At 37.8% G+C, this 17,841-nt stretch overlaps 1 protein-coding gene across 5 annotated transcripts in view; it reads left to right on the plus strand.

Moving 5' to 3' along the window:
• LOC136857483 (F-box only protein 25) overlaps nt 1-17,841 on the plus strand; it is a 653,389-nt gene that overhangs the window by 594,095 nt on the left and 41,453 nt on the right. For all 5 annotated transcript variants that reach the window (XM_067136159.2, XM_068225201.1, XM_068225203.1 and 2 more), the window contains one exon: nt 10,210-10,420. In XM_067136159.2, coding sequence (XP_066992260.1) covers nt 10,210-10,408 — 199 coding nt within the window. In that variant the 3' untranslated portion in view covers nt 10,409-10,420. The remainder of the gene's footprint in view (nt 1-10,209; nt 10,421-17,841) is intronic.

Consider the following 17,841-nt stretch of genomic DNA (forward strand, 5'->3'; position numbering starts at 1 on the left):
AGAACAGGTATGTGTAAAGTGAGAAGGGGAGTAAGGGAGACTAAGGAGCATGGAGAGAGCGGTAGCTATGGCATTGCAATTATCATAGGAAAACATATTGAATGTGGAGTACGTAAATGAAAGATTGGTGCTGATGAGATTAAGAGGTAACAAGAAATATTCATGCCACACACTGATGACGAAGTAGAAGAATATTATGAAAGGATTGAACAAATTATGCATAAGGAAAAGAGGAATGCAATGGGGGATTGGAATGCAGTGGAAAAGAAGGGGGAATGGTTGGAAGATTGGGATTGGGAAAAAGGAATGACAGGGGTGAAATTTTGGTTAATTTCTGCAAAGAAAATTTACTTGTGAATGGAAACACCTTGCCTGAACATCACACATGGGTTGAATGATGACAGATACCAAACTGATTATATCATAATTCAGGACAGGAAGAACTGCCTGAAAATGGCAGACACAGATTCAGACCGCAACTTGAATTTGCAAATAAGGTGTAAGAGAGTGAGAGGAGGATAACTAAGCGAGACCTTAGAAAGAATAAAGGAAGAAGGTAAGGATGGGAGTGAGTGCAATTGAGAAATGGAAGAAGTTGTAGGGGTGAGGAAGTTCAAAAGAATAAGGAAAGAATGGGCAAAAAATAAAATGCTGGATAAGAAGGAAGAAAGAATGAGATGGAAGACAGTAGAGACCAAAGAAGGGAAATGAATGTACAGAAAGTTGAACAATGAATTAAGGAGAAGAACAGAAAAGGCAAGGAAGAAACTAGAAAAGGAAGGAAAATATAGGCTAGCTGCTGATCTAGTCTTTGAAGCTCAGAAAGGCAGGACAGGTGTGGGAATAGAGAGAAGTGATGGTTTATAAACCTGAGGAAGTGACAAGAATACGTAGAATGCCTGTATCAGGTGGATCAACGACCAAATGATATTGAATTACAAGATGACACAAGAGGACAAAGGATGCTGCATCCGGGAAGGAGAGATAGAAAGGGCTTTAAGAGAGATGAAGAATTTAAAGCAAGAGTTGTTTTAGAGCCTTGGAAACAGTGGCATCAAAGAGTTAAGATACATGAGAAAGGTGAATAGCCAGATGATTTTCTCTCAGCAGAAATGAAACCAATTGAGAATTGCCAAGAAATGTGAGGATTTTTGAACCATCAGTTTGCTTTGTCATGCAGCAAAAGATAAACAGAAGACTGGAGAAATGCATTGCAGAGAAACAGTATGGATTTAGAAGAGGAAAAGGAACAAGAGATGCAATTGGAATTTTAAGAACTATAGGTGAGAGATAGATTAAAAGAGGAAGATAAATTGACTTGTAGTACAGTGGAATAAATTAATGGACATTTTAAGGAACAATGGAGTTGACTGGAGGGAAAGAAGGCTGATTAAGAATCTGTAGATACAAGTGCAGACGATTAGAATGGGAGTAAGGCAAGGCTGTTGTCTCTCCCTAATACTGTTTAACATGTATTTGGAGCAGAAATGTATAGAAGGAGAAAGAGAAGGACGGATTGATGGTAGGAGGACAAAATTTATTCAATTTGCTGATGATGTGGTGTAATCTTTTTTTGCAAGCTGTTTTTACGTCGCACCGACACAGCTAGGTCTTATGGCGACGTTGGGACAGAAAACGGCTAGAAGTGGGAAGGAAGCGGCCATGGCCTTAATTAAGGTACAGCCCCAGCATTTGCCTGGTGTGAAAATGGGAAACCATGAAAAACCATCTTCTCTCACGACACAGTAAAATAAATAGGCAAGAGTGTTAGCACAACCTGGGATAATAACAAGCAAATAAGAAATAATAATAACCAATATACATACCAGATATCCCAAAGAAAAGGCCGTCGCGATTTGCAGAAGCTAGGGCACAAGAGGCCAAGTGAATCAATTAAAACTAAGTTTAATTAAGTAACTGGCTGAACTAATAAACCCTCAATTAAATTTTTGAAAGAAAACTTTAATAAGGCAAAATCATTTAAAAGAACTTCCGACCTCCCAAAACTACAATTCAAATTCAGAGCAATTAATAAATGGAAGATTAATTCAAAATTAAAATCTTAAAAACAACTATTACAGTATGAACGCTGAAAACTACTCTAATGGACTATCCCGGTTACCCAAATGGTGCATGAAAACTGTCATAACCCACAACAACACGCAACTTCAGTAATCAGGAAGAAATAATCCAATGAACATGCAAATAAATCCGCAAGTAGGATAAATAATCAAATATCACACTAGCGACCGAAACTTTAATTAAGTGAGTAACTCAACACTGCAGAAAAGTCATCAACATGCACAAAAAAATCATCTCCATATCAGATGAATGTCAAGACATCAATAATTAGCTGATACTCATATGTCAAATACAACAGAGCAACGCCCCCCTACCATTTGCATTCTATTACACGGCTGTGTAACAGATGACAACCACCATGATCAAAATGGCTACTCGAAAGTACCGAGGAATTCATTAGAAAAGCTTTCATCTAAACCTTTTTTTTTTTTACTTGCTCGAAATGGCTTGAAAATATTTAAATAATAAATATGATTATTATGATAAATAAGAGAAAATGAAATTAAACCACCATCTAGGTTATACAGAGACTTCATACATAATAGCTTAGTTAGGAGCTCCTCAACATAAATTATTCATTTACGTGCATGAAACATTAAATAACTGTATCAAGAAGGTAAAACTAATATCATCCTTACAATTTAAAATTGAAACCCCAAACAGTTGAACATCATAGTTATGATGAAGACCAATTTTTAAATTATTTTTTTTAAACCTCAAAATTCCGAAGATTAGATACAGAATTTTTCACATATAGTAGGCCTTACAGGGTCTCCATGTCTCTTAACACCGTGAAATAGTAGTTTTCGTTGGCTAGGTTAAGCCAGTACTGAAGTGCTTTGAAGTCTACTTACGAGGTCGGAGGATTAGAATGATTAAATTTAAAAAACAAACCAAAACTTCGGGCCTTATGACCAGATGGAGAATCCATCAACCAAGATCGAGTCCCATTACCATCTTCACGTTCTGAAGTGATAATTTATTCCTTGATGCACAACCAGGAGCTTAGCTGCCAAAGCGTCTTCTTCAATTTCAGAATCAAGAATCAAAAAACAACTTCTCACATACATTGTCGAGCCACTGTTCATTGCATAACAAGCTTATCTTCTCGCGGCCAGAGAGCAGCACCAACTAGCCACCTTGTAATACTAGTACCAAGTCGACCGCTACATGGCTCACCATCACCAAATCAGAGAAAAGGCCATACAATCTCGATATTAGAACTCACGGTGATGCTGACAATCATATGAACGCATGAATGAGATGCAAAATACATCGTACTATGGCGAGGAGTAATTCTAAATCCATTACACTTCAGGGCTGCCGACAGTGGGGTTCGAACCCACTATCTCCCGAATACTGGATACTGGCCGCACTTAAGCGACTGCAGCTATCGAGCTCGGCCATGGTGTTCTTGGCACAGATCGAAAGAGCTATGCTTGGAATGATGCGATGTGTGAGGAATGAGAATGAATAACAAAAAGACGAAATGTATGGTGATAAATGTAAAGTTAAGACAGGAAGATATGGAACAATAACGGCACACATGAGATGCATAAGACTGGTATCACAATTGCCACGGAGGCATAGACAGGGAGGTGGAGCATGAGGAAAGAGGAAGCTTTTGGAGGAGGATGGAGCTCAGAAGAGTAATTCACAATTGAGAAATATCCTGGTGGAAAGGGTCACTTACAGTAGTGTGATAATAAAGTAAAGTTAAAACATAATTATCCAACAAAACAACAACAACAACAACAACAACAATCAATTCTATGGAAAGAAAATATTACAAGAAATCCAACTAGTTTAACATTCTAAATTAAGCAGAAAAACACACATTCAATGTCCGTCATTTACAACTTTCACTTTTTACTAACGATCTTCTTAAACAATTTGATACTGAGCTCAATAGCTGCAGTCACTTAAGTGCGGCCAGTATTCGGGAGATAGTAGGTTCGAACCCACTGTCGGCAGCCCTGAAGATGGTTTTCCATGGTTTCCCATTTTCACACCAGGCAACTGCTGGGGCTGTACATTAATTAAGGCCACGGCTGCTTCCTTCCCATTCCTAGGCCTTTCCTGTCCCATTGTCGCCATAAGACCTATCTGTGTCGGTGCAACGTAAAGCAACTAGCAATAAAAAATTGATACCAGAAGGAAATCTATCAAAGACTGCTGCACGTGATTTATTCCAATCCCTTATGGTCCTGTTTATGAATGAAAACTTGCCCACATCCGTATGCTGGTATCTGATCCCAATTTTTTGCTTGCGATCATTTTCCGATAAGTACAAGGGAGGTTCCATCCTATTCCTGACACTCCTCCAGGTGTAGCTCTTATAAAGACCACACAGGCGAGCGCTAGTCCTTCTGGATTCAAGACTTTCCCAATTAATGTTATTCCTCCTATTCCCAGTTACGGAAAGCGTCGCTCTTCTTTGAACTTTTACTAGGGAATTTATTAAACCTACGGATCCCAACACGCAGACCCATATTTGAGAATCGGTCTTACCAAACATTTATAAGCTTTACTTTTGGCACCAGAGTTAGCTTTCTTGAGATTCCACATAATAAAATGTAACGGTCTCTAGGATTTCTTAATTACATTTTCCACTTGCTCTGAACAGTTTAAGTCTTTTCTAATAGTAACACCTAAGTGTTTACAACTATCAACTTCAACAACACTTTCCCAGCTAAGTTTCCATGTTTCCTGTAATTCTTGTCATTCCTTTTTACTGAAATACAACTTCTTGCTTTTTCTGCTGTGAATTTTCATTTGAATTTCTCACGCCCAGAATTGGCTTTGACACTGGATGAGAAGAGATTGTTTACAAATGGATAGTATGGAAGTAGAAGAAGGGGATGCAGAAGATACCAGATAGTTGATGGTATAAGGATAGATGACAGTTACAAGAAAACAAAGAGGGTAGTAGGTGACAGAATTGCATGGAGACCTGCCCTAGGGCAGAACACTAATGATGATGATGATGATGATGAAGATGATTATATAAGACCAGATTTAGAAAATAAACATTTTGCTGGGAACAGAAGTGGCTGGAATAGGGAGCCAGTGTTGGAAACTGGTTTTCATTTTGCTTCCAGTAAGACAGTGTCTGTTGAGTGTGATGTTCTGCCAAGGATCACTGTACTTCTATATGTGTGGTGTTAACGGTATTGCATATCATGTTTGTTCTGTGTCAAATGAGCCCCAGGCAAAAAAAAGTAGTTTCCCATTTTCACACCAGGCAAATGCTGGGGCTGTACCTTAATTAAGGCCACGGCCACTTCCTTCCCACTCCTAGCCCTTTCCTGTCCCATCGTCGCCATAAGACCTATCTGTGTCGGTGCGACGTAAAGCAACTAGCAAAAAAAAATAGCAAATGAGCCCCAGAATGGAATGCTGTTGCTACTCAACATGTTTGTTTCTGTAGGTGAGGTCAGTAATTCCTGTCACATACTCAACGGTTCTGGGTTCTTAACACTCTTGCTACGAAGCCTGTACATTTTCTTCCCGAAAATCGCCAAGCCAATAGTGTCTATGGGGTCGCTCATTTCTACTAATGATATTTTGCTAAGCGGTGTTATTATGGGTCTGGACATCAGGGGATTATGCCTCGTACTGTTAGTAATGATACTGAGCAAGAGATGACACTCCAGTTGACGCCTTTCTCATGACAGTGGAAAAGAAAGCTCGCCAAAGTTTATCGCGCATGATCTTGAGGATTGTTTCGCTTGAAGAGAAATCCAGATTGCTCACAGGATGTATGTATGACCAGCAGACGTATATTTTCTGCAGGTTACCATTTGGTTTACGTAATGCTGGTTCAGCACTTATTCGAGCACTCGAGAGATGTCTGACAGAAGAGGTAAAGAGCTTCACCAATAGGTATATTGATGACCTGTTACTTGCAATGGAAACCCGGGAGGAACACCTGATTAAACTTGAAAAACTGTCAACTGTGACAAGGCTGACAAAGGGACGGAGTCAACCGTATTGCTGGAAGTAGGCCTAATATTTGTAGATATGGATGGAGTATTAGAGTATGAAGAATTAAATATATTTATTCGAACTAACTGACTTTAATAATTTCGGTATTAATTCATGTAACATACTTTTACTGTCCGTGATTTCATTAAGATTCTGTTCCTTATTGTACGTCTGATCTAAATAGATATATAAACTTTCTAATTCATTCAACATTCTCCCTTTTTCTATGTTTCTAATTATCGCTAGGTCTTTTTCTATGGATTCAAATCTGTGACCACCCCTTTGTCAGCCTCTTCACATTTGACTTCACCCATCCTCTCCTCCCTTCCACACTCCCCTATTCCTTCTCCTCCAAGTTCACTGCCACCTCTGCAGCCCAGTTACAACATGAGACTCAGAGCCAACAGAAGGGCAGCAACCAACACAACAGTAGATAACAAATAACAACTTTCAACTAACATGTAAGTCCTCATCTGTTTCAAATTATGTCATACGAATTCTCTCCTTACGTTCAATTTCTTAATTCATCTTTTCCTTCTCTTACAGAAAACATTATTTCAGTATCTACTGACATTTCCTGACAAGGTTTCAGCCAATAGTATTACCTACCAGTGCTAAGGGCCACTTCCACAATTTTTCTACTGATGCTTCTGTCTCACTTTATGCTCACGAATTTCATCAGCGGCCTTGGACATATTGTATTTATGACAATCATGTTTATGCTTGTGATCACGCCCTCATGTCGTTGGCTTTATATTATTTCCACTTTGGTATTCCACTGACATTTTAAATGAACTGTTTTAATTAGAATTTTTATGGAAGAAGTTTTAGTCTCCAACAAGATTATAGTTTAATCATTGACAGTGTTTCCATTAGCATTTTTGTATATTGTATCATTTTTCACATTTTTACGTCCTGAATTTTAATAACTGGCTAAACTTTTAGCTTCTACATTTAATATTAGTTGTACTCTTGATGACTGTTTTTAGGCTGAAGATGCCCTTAATTGAGGGTGAAATGTGTCCCATTTAACTGATAGTCTGTTTATGTAACCGCAATAAGTGAAAATAAAAGTATTGAATAGGTGGATTAAATTAAAACACCTTTATTGTTGTTGAACTGTAAATTTTCAATACGGATCAAAATGAGATTTATAACATGTAACATACCACTTAGTCGAGCAGCTCGTCTCCTTTCTCCCAAGTCATCCCAGCCCAAACTTTGGAACATTTTTGTAACGCTACTCTTTTATGGGGAACAAATCAAGCTGCTTTTCTTTGGATTTCTTCCAGTTCTTGAATCAAGTAATGCTGGTGAAGGTCCCATACACTGGAACCATACTCTAATTGGGGTCTTATCAGAGACTTATATGCCCTCTCCTTTACATCCTTACTACAACCCCTAAATACCCTCATAACCATGTGCAGAGATCTGTACCCTTTATTTACAATCACATTTATGTGATTACCCCAATGAAGATCTTTCCTTATATTATGACCTAGGTACTTACAATGATCCCTAAAGGGAACTTTCAGCCCATCAATGCAGTAATTAAAACTGAGAGGACTTTTCCTATTTGTGAAATTCACAACCTGACTTTTAGATAGAAGATAGGTGACAGATAGGCATGGACATGTTTATAAGTGCAGACCTTCATTTCGATATTTACTGCTCCTAAACGGTACATCATATCGACAAATAGATTGCGCCATCAGACTCTCCTTTTATCGTCCTTCATGGTTGTTCCTATAACAATTTCTCATATCTTCCTTATTTTTATGGGTTAGATTGAGTTTAAACTTTGAATAGGACATTATTTGGGCACATTTATAACATATTACATTATTTTTTGCATACTTACGTGGAAACTAGAATCATGAAATTTGGCTTGCATATGGTCATGAGTCGTGTCAATATGTGTGTCAAATTTGATGATTCTTTCTTAAAAGTGTGTCAAAATATGAGATATAGTATATGTGTGAAAAAAATACCTTGCGTACAGTCGAGAAATACAGCCAAATCTAACGTATAAGGGAGAGAGAGATACAACAAAAAATCATAGGACCAAAATTGTAGATCACTCCAAATTGAACAGAGATTGTGCCATCCGTTTCGTGATACGACTTACCATTTAGCCACCAAATACCTTGAAAGAAAGGTCTGAACCATCATTAAAATTTCCAGGAGAATAATAATACATTGTTTTCCACCTATTCAATACTTAAAATTGCCTCCATATTTCAATATTTTTCCGGAGGTAAAAATGAAAAATTTAAACATCTCTTAATTTTTCCATCAGTTACAGGCTTAAAGCTATAATTTTTCCAAATTTCAGTTTTGTAGCTCATCTGGCAGATTGTGCTGCCAGACTTTCAGAAAACTTTTAAGCCCATGAAACTATAGGTTGTCGTTTTGGATAAATATATCCGAATGCGTTCTTATGCTCAGCCCCAAATTTGAGACTCCCAGCGAGGCCTCTACAGGGTATTTTGAGAATTTTTTATTTTTGTAGGGACCCTGAAGTCATCAGTTTCTCTGGTACCAAGTGCCTCATTAATTCATGTCTATTTTCATTTCTATACCTTAATTTATATATACAGTACAGCAAATATAGATCATTCCAAACCGACTTCTGTTTCATTATATAGATTATATTTCAACCCCTTTCCTAGGGTTCTAGGGGCATCTTGCCCCCACAGTATTTTTTCCAGATAGTAGGTATTAATTGTACAACCCCCACCCCAAAGGGGGCCGAACTTGTACTTTAAAAATATCCGGTATATCACTATTCATCTCAGCAATCCCAAAATGTATGGATTCGACACTATTTTCAATTATTTTTATATATCACTCCCCCCTCGCCACCCATTCCGAGTCAACTCGTTGAAAACTACATCCTTGTTTTTCAGCTAAGTAGTTATTATCATAAATACAAATTTTTGAAGAAAGACAAGAAAAGGAAAGAGTATCCAGTGTTGCCAACTTATATTTTCAAGATCCGCTAAATACTACTGAAAATTCGCTAAAATTCCGCCAAGAAATCCACACACAGAGCAGGCCAGTTTATTAAACGGTCTTCCTTCATAGCAGGAATATAAATGCTACTCTCTCACAGTTCCATTATCTGTCGTCATTCATCAACTAAGAGATAAGTATCCTTTCCCCACCCATTACAAATTTATGATACCATGATCTCATAACATCAAATCCAAATAACATGTTTTCCTCATGTGAATGCTAGCTCCTGACAAAAAATATGGAATAGCTCTGAGACAGACCGAAGTACAAATTTAAAAAAATGTAAAATGGATAAAACACTAAATTCCGCTATAATAAATCTAGAATTCCGCCAAAAAGTCTGATAAATGATATATTTCTCCGCCGACAGTCTTCTAATTCCGCCAAATTTAGCGGAAAATTCGCTACGTTGGCAACACTGAGAGTAACACACAACTTTATTCAATGGGAAACATTTTTTGAAGGCCATCTAAACTAAGATATTTTCCATGTCATTTCTTTTTGTAAATAAGCTGTTCTGCACATATGAACTTAAATGTAAGGTCAAAGCAAAAGTTACGTGTGTTCCATTGCAGATCAACCAAGATCATGGTCGTTTAAAACATTTTGAATACCGAGCTTTGAGCCAGAAGTGGTGACACTAACATTACACAGTCAAGAGATGCTATATGAGATTCTTGTGTAAGAGAAACTCCCATCCCTAGTGATAAGTAGTGTATTTGTCTTCAACAGAGTCTGAATAAACTTCCCGATGCAAAACCTGCATGGAAGAATAAATGTCTTCTTGTTATTTTACCTGTCAAATTCTGGAAGAACGTTAATTGTCTCCCACGAACCACTGCTGGAAATTATTGAGCTGCTATCAACGTTCATTATCCAATGATTGCAAAATACAGATACACACAGCTTTCACTGTGAACAATTAATTAGAAACAAAGCTTCATATAAGTCGTTCTTCTGGTTCAGAAAACACTTCATGATGAATGCCATTGTAAAACAGTGACAATTTAGTTGGCACCCTTCTCCATGCTGCATGAACCTTGTAGTCGGAGTCAGCTTTTGCAGGTAGACGAAAGGTGGCTCCACGTCAATATTAGAGTATTTGCTTTTCCTGTGTTGCAGATCATTCGGCCTCCGTGAAGAGTATGCGGAAATGATTCAGCTGTGTCGAAACTGTCGTTGCTTGTTCTGGAAGTCCATCGGACACCCGTGTATCGTGGACCAAGACCCGGAGTTCCAAGAGAAACTGGAGAACGTCGACAAAAGCTCTCTTCACGTCCCTATTCCCCCGCAAGCCTTCCTCAAGTTCTTCTCTCTGTGATAGAGCACTGTGGTGAGAAACCATTGCCCGACATTTCTATGCTCTCAAACTTTGTTTTCAAGTCAAGACGACTTTTTAAGAGTTAAAATTTCCTACAGTGTTCGATAATGCTGTGTTTTTTTTTTTGTTTTGTTTTTCCTGATAGCAACCATTATGAACTACAAAGACTCATGGTGAGGCAGAATAGACAGCTTCAGCATGACAAACTACAGAGAGAGGTTCAGTGAGCTTTATCATATCCACTTTTTAAAAGTGTTAAGCAGTTAATATATCAATTCTCTTTATATCATGATTGAGATGAGTTCCTGTTTAATAGCTGAAAAACTGTGAGAGTTTATTTTCAGAATAGAATTTGCATCATCTCTACCTTGATAGTTGTCCAGTTGTTCATCGCTAAGCTGGGATCAATTATTGATCAAAACCCTTTCTCACGTAGAAGCAAACTCGAAAGTTCACTGTACTTTCTCTTTGCCTTCTGCTTCCAGTGTCAGTTGACAGTTCAGTTTATAGTATCTCAGTGGAAAGGATAACAAATCCATGAAAGGTTGTCATATACACTAGTTGGAAAATAACGTTCAAATTGTGACTTCAGAGAGTTGAGATGGGAGCATATGTGCGCGTGCATAAGAAAAGGGACCACTTCTCGGTCGACAGTTCATGAAATAATTGTAAAAAGCCACTCAAGGGAGTAAAGTGTTGAATTTTCGGTTTTGATACCCATGTATTGCTTAGACTGTCATCTACTCACTGTGTGAATTTAAAAGCCCTCTGACAATAATCACTGCTAAAACATGAGGTTTATTTAATAGGTACTAAGAAAAGGGACCACTTATCATATCGTAAGGGAGGCTCCACACACTTACTCGCTCGCACTCATAGCTGTGCGAACATAAGATATAATAAATAATAATAATAATAATCGTATGGCCTCAGCTGCCGTATGCAGACATTTCAATTTGACGCCATCTGGCTGTCTGCTCGTCAATTTCGACGTTCCGTTTTACTCTAGGCCCCCACTAGATGGCAGACCGGGTAAACCGAAACTCTCTTAGGCGTCTATGGCTGAGAGTTAATGAATTTTGTCGGGTAAACACCAAATGTGTCACCAGAGATCTTTTACATGCCGACATCGTACGACATGGAGTGTCGAATGGACTTTTTTCCGCCCTTCAAAAATCCGACTACCTCTGCCGGGTTTGAACCCGCTGTCTTGGGATCCGGAGGCCGACACTCTACCGCTGATCCACAGAGGCAGCTAACATAAGATATGATGACTCAGATATCTTATCTTTGATAAATAAACCCTAGCTGGGAGCTTTTAAAGGTAATAGGTCTGCTCCAAACATTTCCGATACCGATGTAGTCTTTCAGTGTATTTCATAGTGTGGAGAAGTGTGATGTTTTCCTTATTATTTGTACAGTTGTGAATTTAAGTTCATTAAAAAATTTAAAAATAGATTTGGTTCCAAAATAAGGAGTAATAATTCTCACTATGTCGGGGCCTAGTGATGCAGCTGATGTTATTGTGAAAGCTTTAAAACAATATACAGACAGTGACTTGCTGCCAGAACTGTTGTTGTTTGAGTCATCAGTCCATAGACTGGTTTGATGCAGCGCTCCATGCCACCCTATCCTGTGCTAACCTTTTCATTCCTACGTAACTATTGCATCCTACATCTGCTCTAATCTGCTTGGCATATTCATACCTTGGTCTACCCCTACCATTCTTACCACCAGCACTTCCTTCAAAAACCAGCTGAACAAGTCCTGGGTGTCTTAAGATGTGTCCTATCATTCTATCTCTTCTTCTCGTCAAATTTAGCCAAATCGATCTCCTCTTGCCAATTTGATTCAGTATTTCATTCGTGATCCGATCTATCCATCTCTCCTTCAGCATCCTTCTGTAACACCACATTTCAAAAGCTTCTATTCTCTTTCTTTCTGAGCTAGTTACCGTCCATGTTTCACTTCCATACAATGCCACGCTCCACACAAAAGTCTTCAAAAACATCTTTCTAATTCCAATATCAATGTTTGAAGTGAGCAAATTTCTTTTCTTAAGAAAGCTCTTCCTTGCTTGTGCTAATCTACATTTTATGTCCTCCTTACTTCTGCCATCGTTAGTTATTTTACTACCCAAGTAACAATATTCATTTACTTCCTTTAAGACTTCGTTTCCTGATTTAATATTTCCTGCATCACCTGCCTTTGTTCGACTGCACTCCATTACTTTTGTTTTGGACTTATTATTTTCATCTTGTACTCCTTACCCAAGACTTCGTCCATACCAATCAGCAGCTTCTCAAGATCTTCTGTAGTCTCAGATAAAATAACAATATCATCAGCAAATCTCAAGGTTTTGATTTCCTCTCCTTGGATTGTAATCCCCTTTCCAAATTCCTCTTTGATTTCTTTTACTGCCTGTTCTATGTAAACATTGAAAAGGAGGGGGGACAAATTGCAGCCTTGCCTCACTCCTTTCTGGATTGCTGCTTCTTTTTCAAAGCCCTCGATTCTTATTACTGCAGACTGATTTTTATACAGATTGTAGATAATTCTTTGTACTCGGTATCTGATCCCAATCACCTTCAGAATCTTAAATAGCTTGGTCCAATCAACATTATCGAATGCCTTTTCTAGGTCTACGAATGCCATGTATGTGGGCTTGTCCTTCTTGATTCGATCCTCTAAGAACAGACGTAAAGGTAGGATTGCTTCACGTGTTCCTACATTTCTTTGGAAGCCAAAGTGATCTTCTCCCAACTCAACTTCAACTTGTTTTTCCATTCTTCTGTAAATAATACGTGTTAAAATTTTGCAGGCATGAGATACTAAACTAATGGTGCGGTAGTTTTCACACCTGTCAACACTGGCTTTCTTGGGAATAGGTATAACAACATTCTGACGAAAATCGGATGGGACTTCTCCTGTCTCATACATCTTACACACTAAATGGAATAACCTTGCCGTGCTGGTTTCTCCTAAGGCAGAAGGAATGTCATCAATTCCAGGTGCCTTGTTCCTATTTAGGTTTCTCACAGCTCTGTCAAACTCTGACCTGAAAATTGGGTCTCCCATTTCATCAGCATCAACAGCCTCTTCTTGTTCCAGAACCAAATTATCTACATCTTTGCCTTGATACAACTGTTGGATATGTACCTGCCATCTTTCTGCTTTGTCTTCTTTTCCTAAAAGTGGCTTTCCATCTGAGCTCTTAATATTCATACACCTAGATTTCCTTTCTCCAAAGGTTTCCTTGATTTTTCTGTATGCAGCATCTACCTTTCCTAGGACCATACAACCTTCGACATCCTTGCACTTCTCCTTCAGCTATTCTTCCTTAGCTACCTTGCACTTTCTATCCACTTGATTCTTTAATCGCCTGTATTCTTTTCTGCCCTCTTCATTTCTAGCATTCTTGTATTTTCGTTGTTCGTCAATCAGGTCTAATATCTCCTGAGTTATCCACTGATTCTTAGTTGATCTTTTCTTCCTTTCTAACATTTCTTCAGCAGCCCTACCAACTTCATTTTTCATGACTATCCACTCTTCCTCTATTGTGTTTCCTTCAGCCTTTTCATTTATTCCTTTTGCAACATGTTTCTTGAAACAATCCCTCACACTCTTTTCTTTCAACTTGTCTAGATCCCATCTTTTTGCATTATTTCCTTTCTTCAATTTCTTCAGCTTCAGATGGCATTTCATGACCAACAAATTGTGGTCAGAGTCAACGTCTGCTCCTGGGAAAGTTTTGCAATCCAACACCTGGTTTCTGAATCTCTGCCTAATCATAATGAAGTCTATTTGATACCTTCCAGTGTCTCCAGGTCTCGTCCACGTATACAGCCGTCGTTTGTGGTGTTTGAACCAAGTATTGGCAAGGACTAAATTATGATCAGTGCAGAATTCAACCAGCCAACTTCCTCTTTCGTTCCTTTTTCCCAATACGAATTGTCCAACTGTATTGCCTTCTCTTCGTTGGCCTACCACTGCATTCCAGTCTCCCATCACAATTAGATTCTCATCACCTTTTACATATTGTATTAAATCTTCTATCTCTTCATATATTCTTTCGACTTCCTCATCATCCACAGAGATAGTAGGCATATAGACTTGCACTATTGTGGTGGGCATTGGTTTGTTGTCTATCTTGACGACAATAATTCTTTCACTATGCTGGTCATAGTAGCTTACCCGCTGCCCTATTTTCTTATTCATTATTAAAGCAACTCCTGCATTTCCTCTGGTTGATTTTGAGTCGATAATTCGGTAGTCACCTGACCAAAAATCCTGTTCTTCCTGCCAACGTACTTCACTTATACCAACTACATCTAACTTTAGTCTATCCATCTCCCTTTTCAGATTCTCTAATCTACCACAACGATTCAAACTTCTAACATTCCACGCTCTGACTCGCAGAATGTCAGTATCCATCTTCCTGATAATCGCCCCCTCTCGTGTAGTCCCCACCCGGAGATCCGAATGGGGGACTAGTTTACCTCCGGAATATTTTACCCGGGAGGAAGCCATCATCAGTACATCATTCATACAGAGAGAGCTGCATGTCCTCGGGAGTTAGTTACAGCTGTAGTTTCCCGTTGCTTTCAGCTGTGTAGCAGTATCAACACAGCTAAGCCATGTTGAATATTATTACAAGGCGATATCAGTCAATCATCTAGACTGTCGCCCTTGCAACTTCCGAAAGGCTGCTACCCCCGCCTTTCGATGAACCATTCCTTAGTCTGGTCTCAACAGATACCCATCCGATATGGTTGCACCTGCGGCTCGGCTATCTGCTTCATTGGGACACGCAAGCCTCCCCACTGCAGCAAGGTCACATGGTTCGCAGAGGAGGCTGCCAGAACTATTGAATGTTATTTCGGACTACTTCAGTGCACCCCGCGAGTTTGAAAGTGAAAATTTTGTTGAGGATAGTGATTTTGAGGAAAGCGAAACTCTTAAAATTTCCATAACAGATGAGTTGCAGGAGGACTCTGTTGATGCGGACGTATTTTACAAGATGTTCCCAAAGTTCAAACAGCCTCCGAATATACAGAGGAGATTAAAAAATTTGTAAAGAAGGGTTGTGGCTGTGCAAGAAAATGCATTGGTCTTTTTCCCGAAAGCTTCATTCATTCTTCGACAATAGAAGTTCAGGAACTGGATTACAATTGTGGAGAACATGTCAGTCACAATCGCATATTAATGATGGATGTGATGAATGCATTAGTATGAAACCAGCCAATGACGACAGCTACTAAGAGAAAAAATTATGACAGGAAAGAAACTTGCACTATCACTTCAGAGGGCAGGAGGTGTGTCAGTCATTCTTTCAATTTGTATTCGCTTCTCGTAGCATGAAGAGGCTAGAAATGTAAAGGAACAATTCAAGAAAGAAGGAGTGCAACCTAAAATTCACCGAAACGTAAAGACTTCTCAGATAAAATCTATTCCTTTTGATGATTGTAAACATGCAGTCAACTTTATGAATAATTTCAGTGGACACAATGCACTTGTCATGCCTGGCCGGATCCCTACGAAACGAAGAAGTGATCTCATGCTTCTCCCAAGTAGCATCTCCAAGAAGTACGTTCATACATTATACTCTGACAGTTGTAAATCATTAGAGAGAAAACCTGTATCACTCTCGTCCTGGTATTCCATCTGGAGTACATTGTGCAGTAACATAGTAGTTCAGAAGGCCAAGACTGATCTTTGTATGACTTGTAGAAGCAATCAAACTGTGACAGGGAAACTGTCAATTATGGATCAGGAGGAAAAAAGAAATCCAAAAGAGAAATACAACATCTTAATCACGTCCAACAACATAGACAATTGTAGACAAGGGATTAGACAACAGGAAATTCCTTTGTCTCTTGGGCCACATAGGTGTAACACACAAAGGCACAATGCATTTTAGTTTTGATTTTGCCCAACAGGTGCACTTACCATACGATCCACAAAAAGTTGGACCCATTTTCTTTCTTACAGGCTATAAAGTGGGTCTCTTTGGTGTAGCATGTGAACTGCTTAACAAATTTGTTTTGTACATTATTCCAGAAGCTTGTATTGCGGGTAAAGGAGTAAATAATGTCTTATCCCTTGTACATCACTTCTTGGAAAAATTTTCATTTGGTGAGGAACATTTAGAATTCCATGCTGATAACTGTGTTGGGAAAAATGAAAACATCATCATTTATTTATTTATTTATTTATTTATTTATTTAATAAATGTGCCACCAACAGAGACACGCTCCAATTATAGGTGACTTTTACAAATTATTTGAACAAATAACATAGAAATACAAAAAAAAAAAAAAAAAAGAAAGTTGAAAAGTTATGTAAATGAGATGATAATGCTCTGTATGAAATGGATGAAACAATATCTCATATGCAGAAGCCTGGCTAATAAATCAAACAAAAAAAATTGTAACAAAATCATGTAAATATTATACATATAAACAAATCACTGCGACGAGAAAAATTCTTTTAATATATTTACTTGTGTGTCATATTCATAAGCAAAGTCAAGATCTATATGATACTTATTAATTAAGTTATTGTATGTTTCACACATATTGATAAACGGAGAGTTCTTAAAAAATACAGTCTTGGAGACTGGAGTAATAAACAATTGCCGAAATCTTAAATTTCCTTTTCTAACATTAAAGCATAACTCGTGAAGCGAACTATTATCGTCAATTAATGCATTAACCATCTTATAGAGAGAAATTTGTTGAGCTATTACATGCCTACTGGCTAGAGATACATATTTAAATTCATTCAACAAAAATCCATATGAAACATAATTTCTAAAGGGGAATATTTTATATTTTTTGTAATAAATATATCTTACAAAGCATTTCTGCACCCTTTCAATTTGATTTTGATAAGATTTATAACATGGAGACCAAATTATACATGAATACTCAAGTTTTGATCAGACAATACTATTGAATAATAAGGTGAGTGCATACGTTTTAGAAAAATCTCTTGAATTTCTAATTATAAAACCCAATTTCTTATAGGAATCATTAACCTTTGTATTAATATGCTCCTTGAAAGACAAATTTCTTGTAACAATTACCCCTAAGTCATTAACAGAGTGAACAACTTTGAGTTCTTCATTATTAATTTTATATTTATAATTCAATGTATTTTTCTTATTTGAAATCTGAATGAAACAGATTTTATTTATATTAAGTTGCAAACAGTTTTAAATACTCCATGCGTTTAAGTAATCCAAATCATATTGTAATTTCAACATTTTTTATCTCTTTATAAAGTTTGACATTATCAGCATATAATAAACACTGACAAAACCTAATTCTAGTGGGCAAATCATTAATATATAAAATAAAGAATAAAGGACCAAGGTTAGACCCTTGTGGTACACCAGAAATAACATTGTATGTGAAAGACTCATGTTGATG

This window comes from Anabrus simplex, chromosome 1, assembly GCF_040414725.1.
Source record: "Anabrus simplex isolate iqAnaSimp1 chromosome 1, ASM4041472v1, whole genome shotgun sequence".
Classification (NCBI taxonomy): Eukaryota; Metazoa; Arthropoda; class Insecta; order Orthoptera; family Tettigoniidae; genus Anabrus; species Anabrus simplex.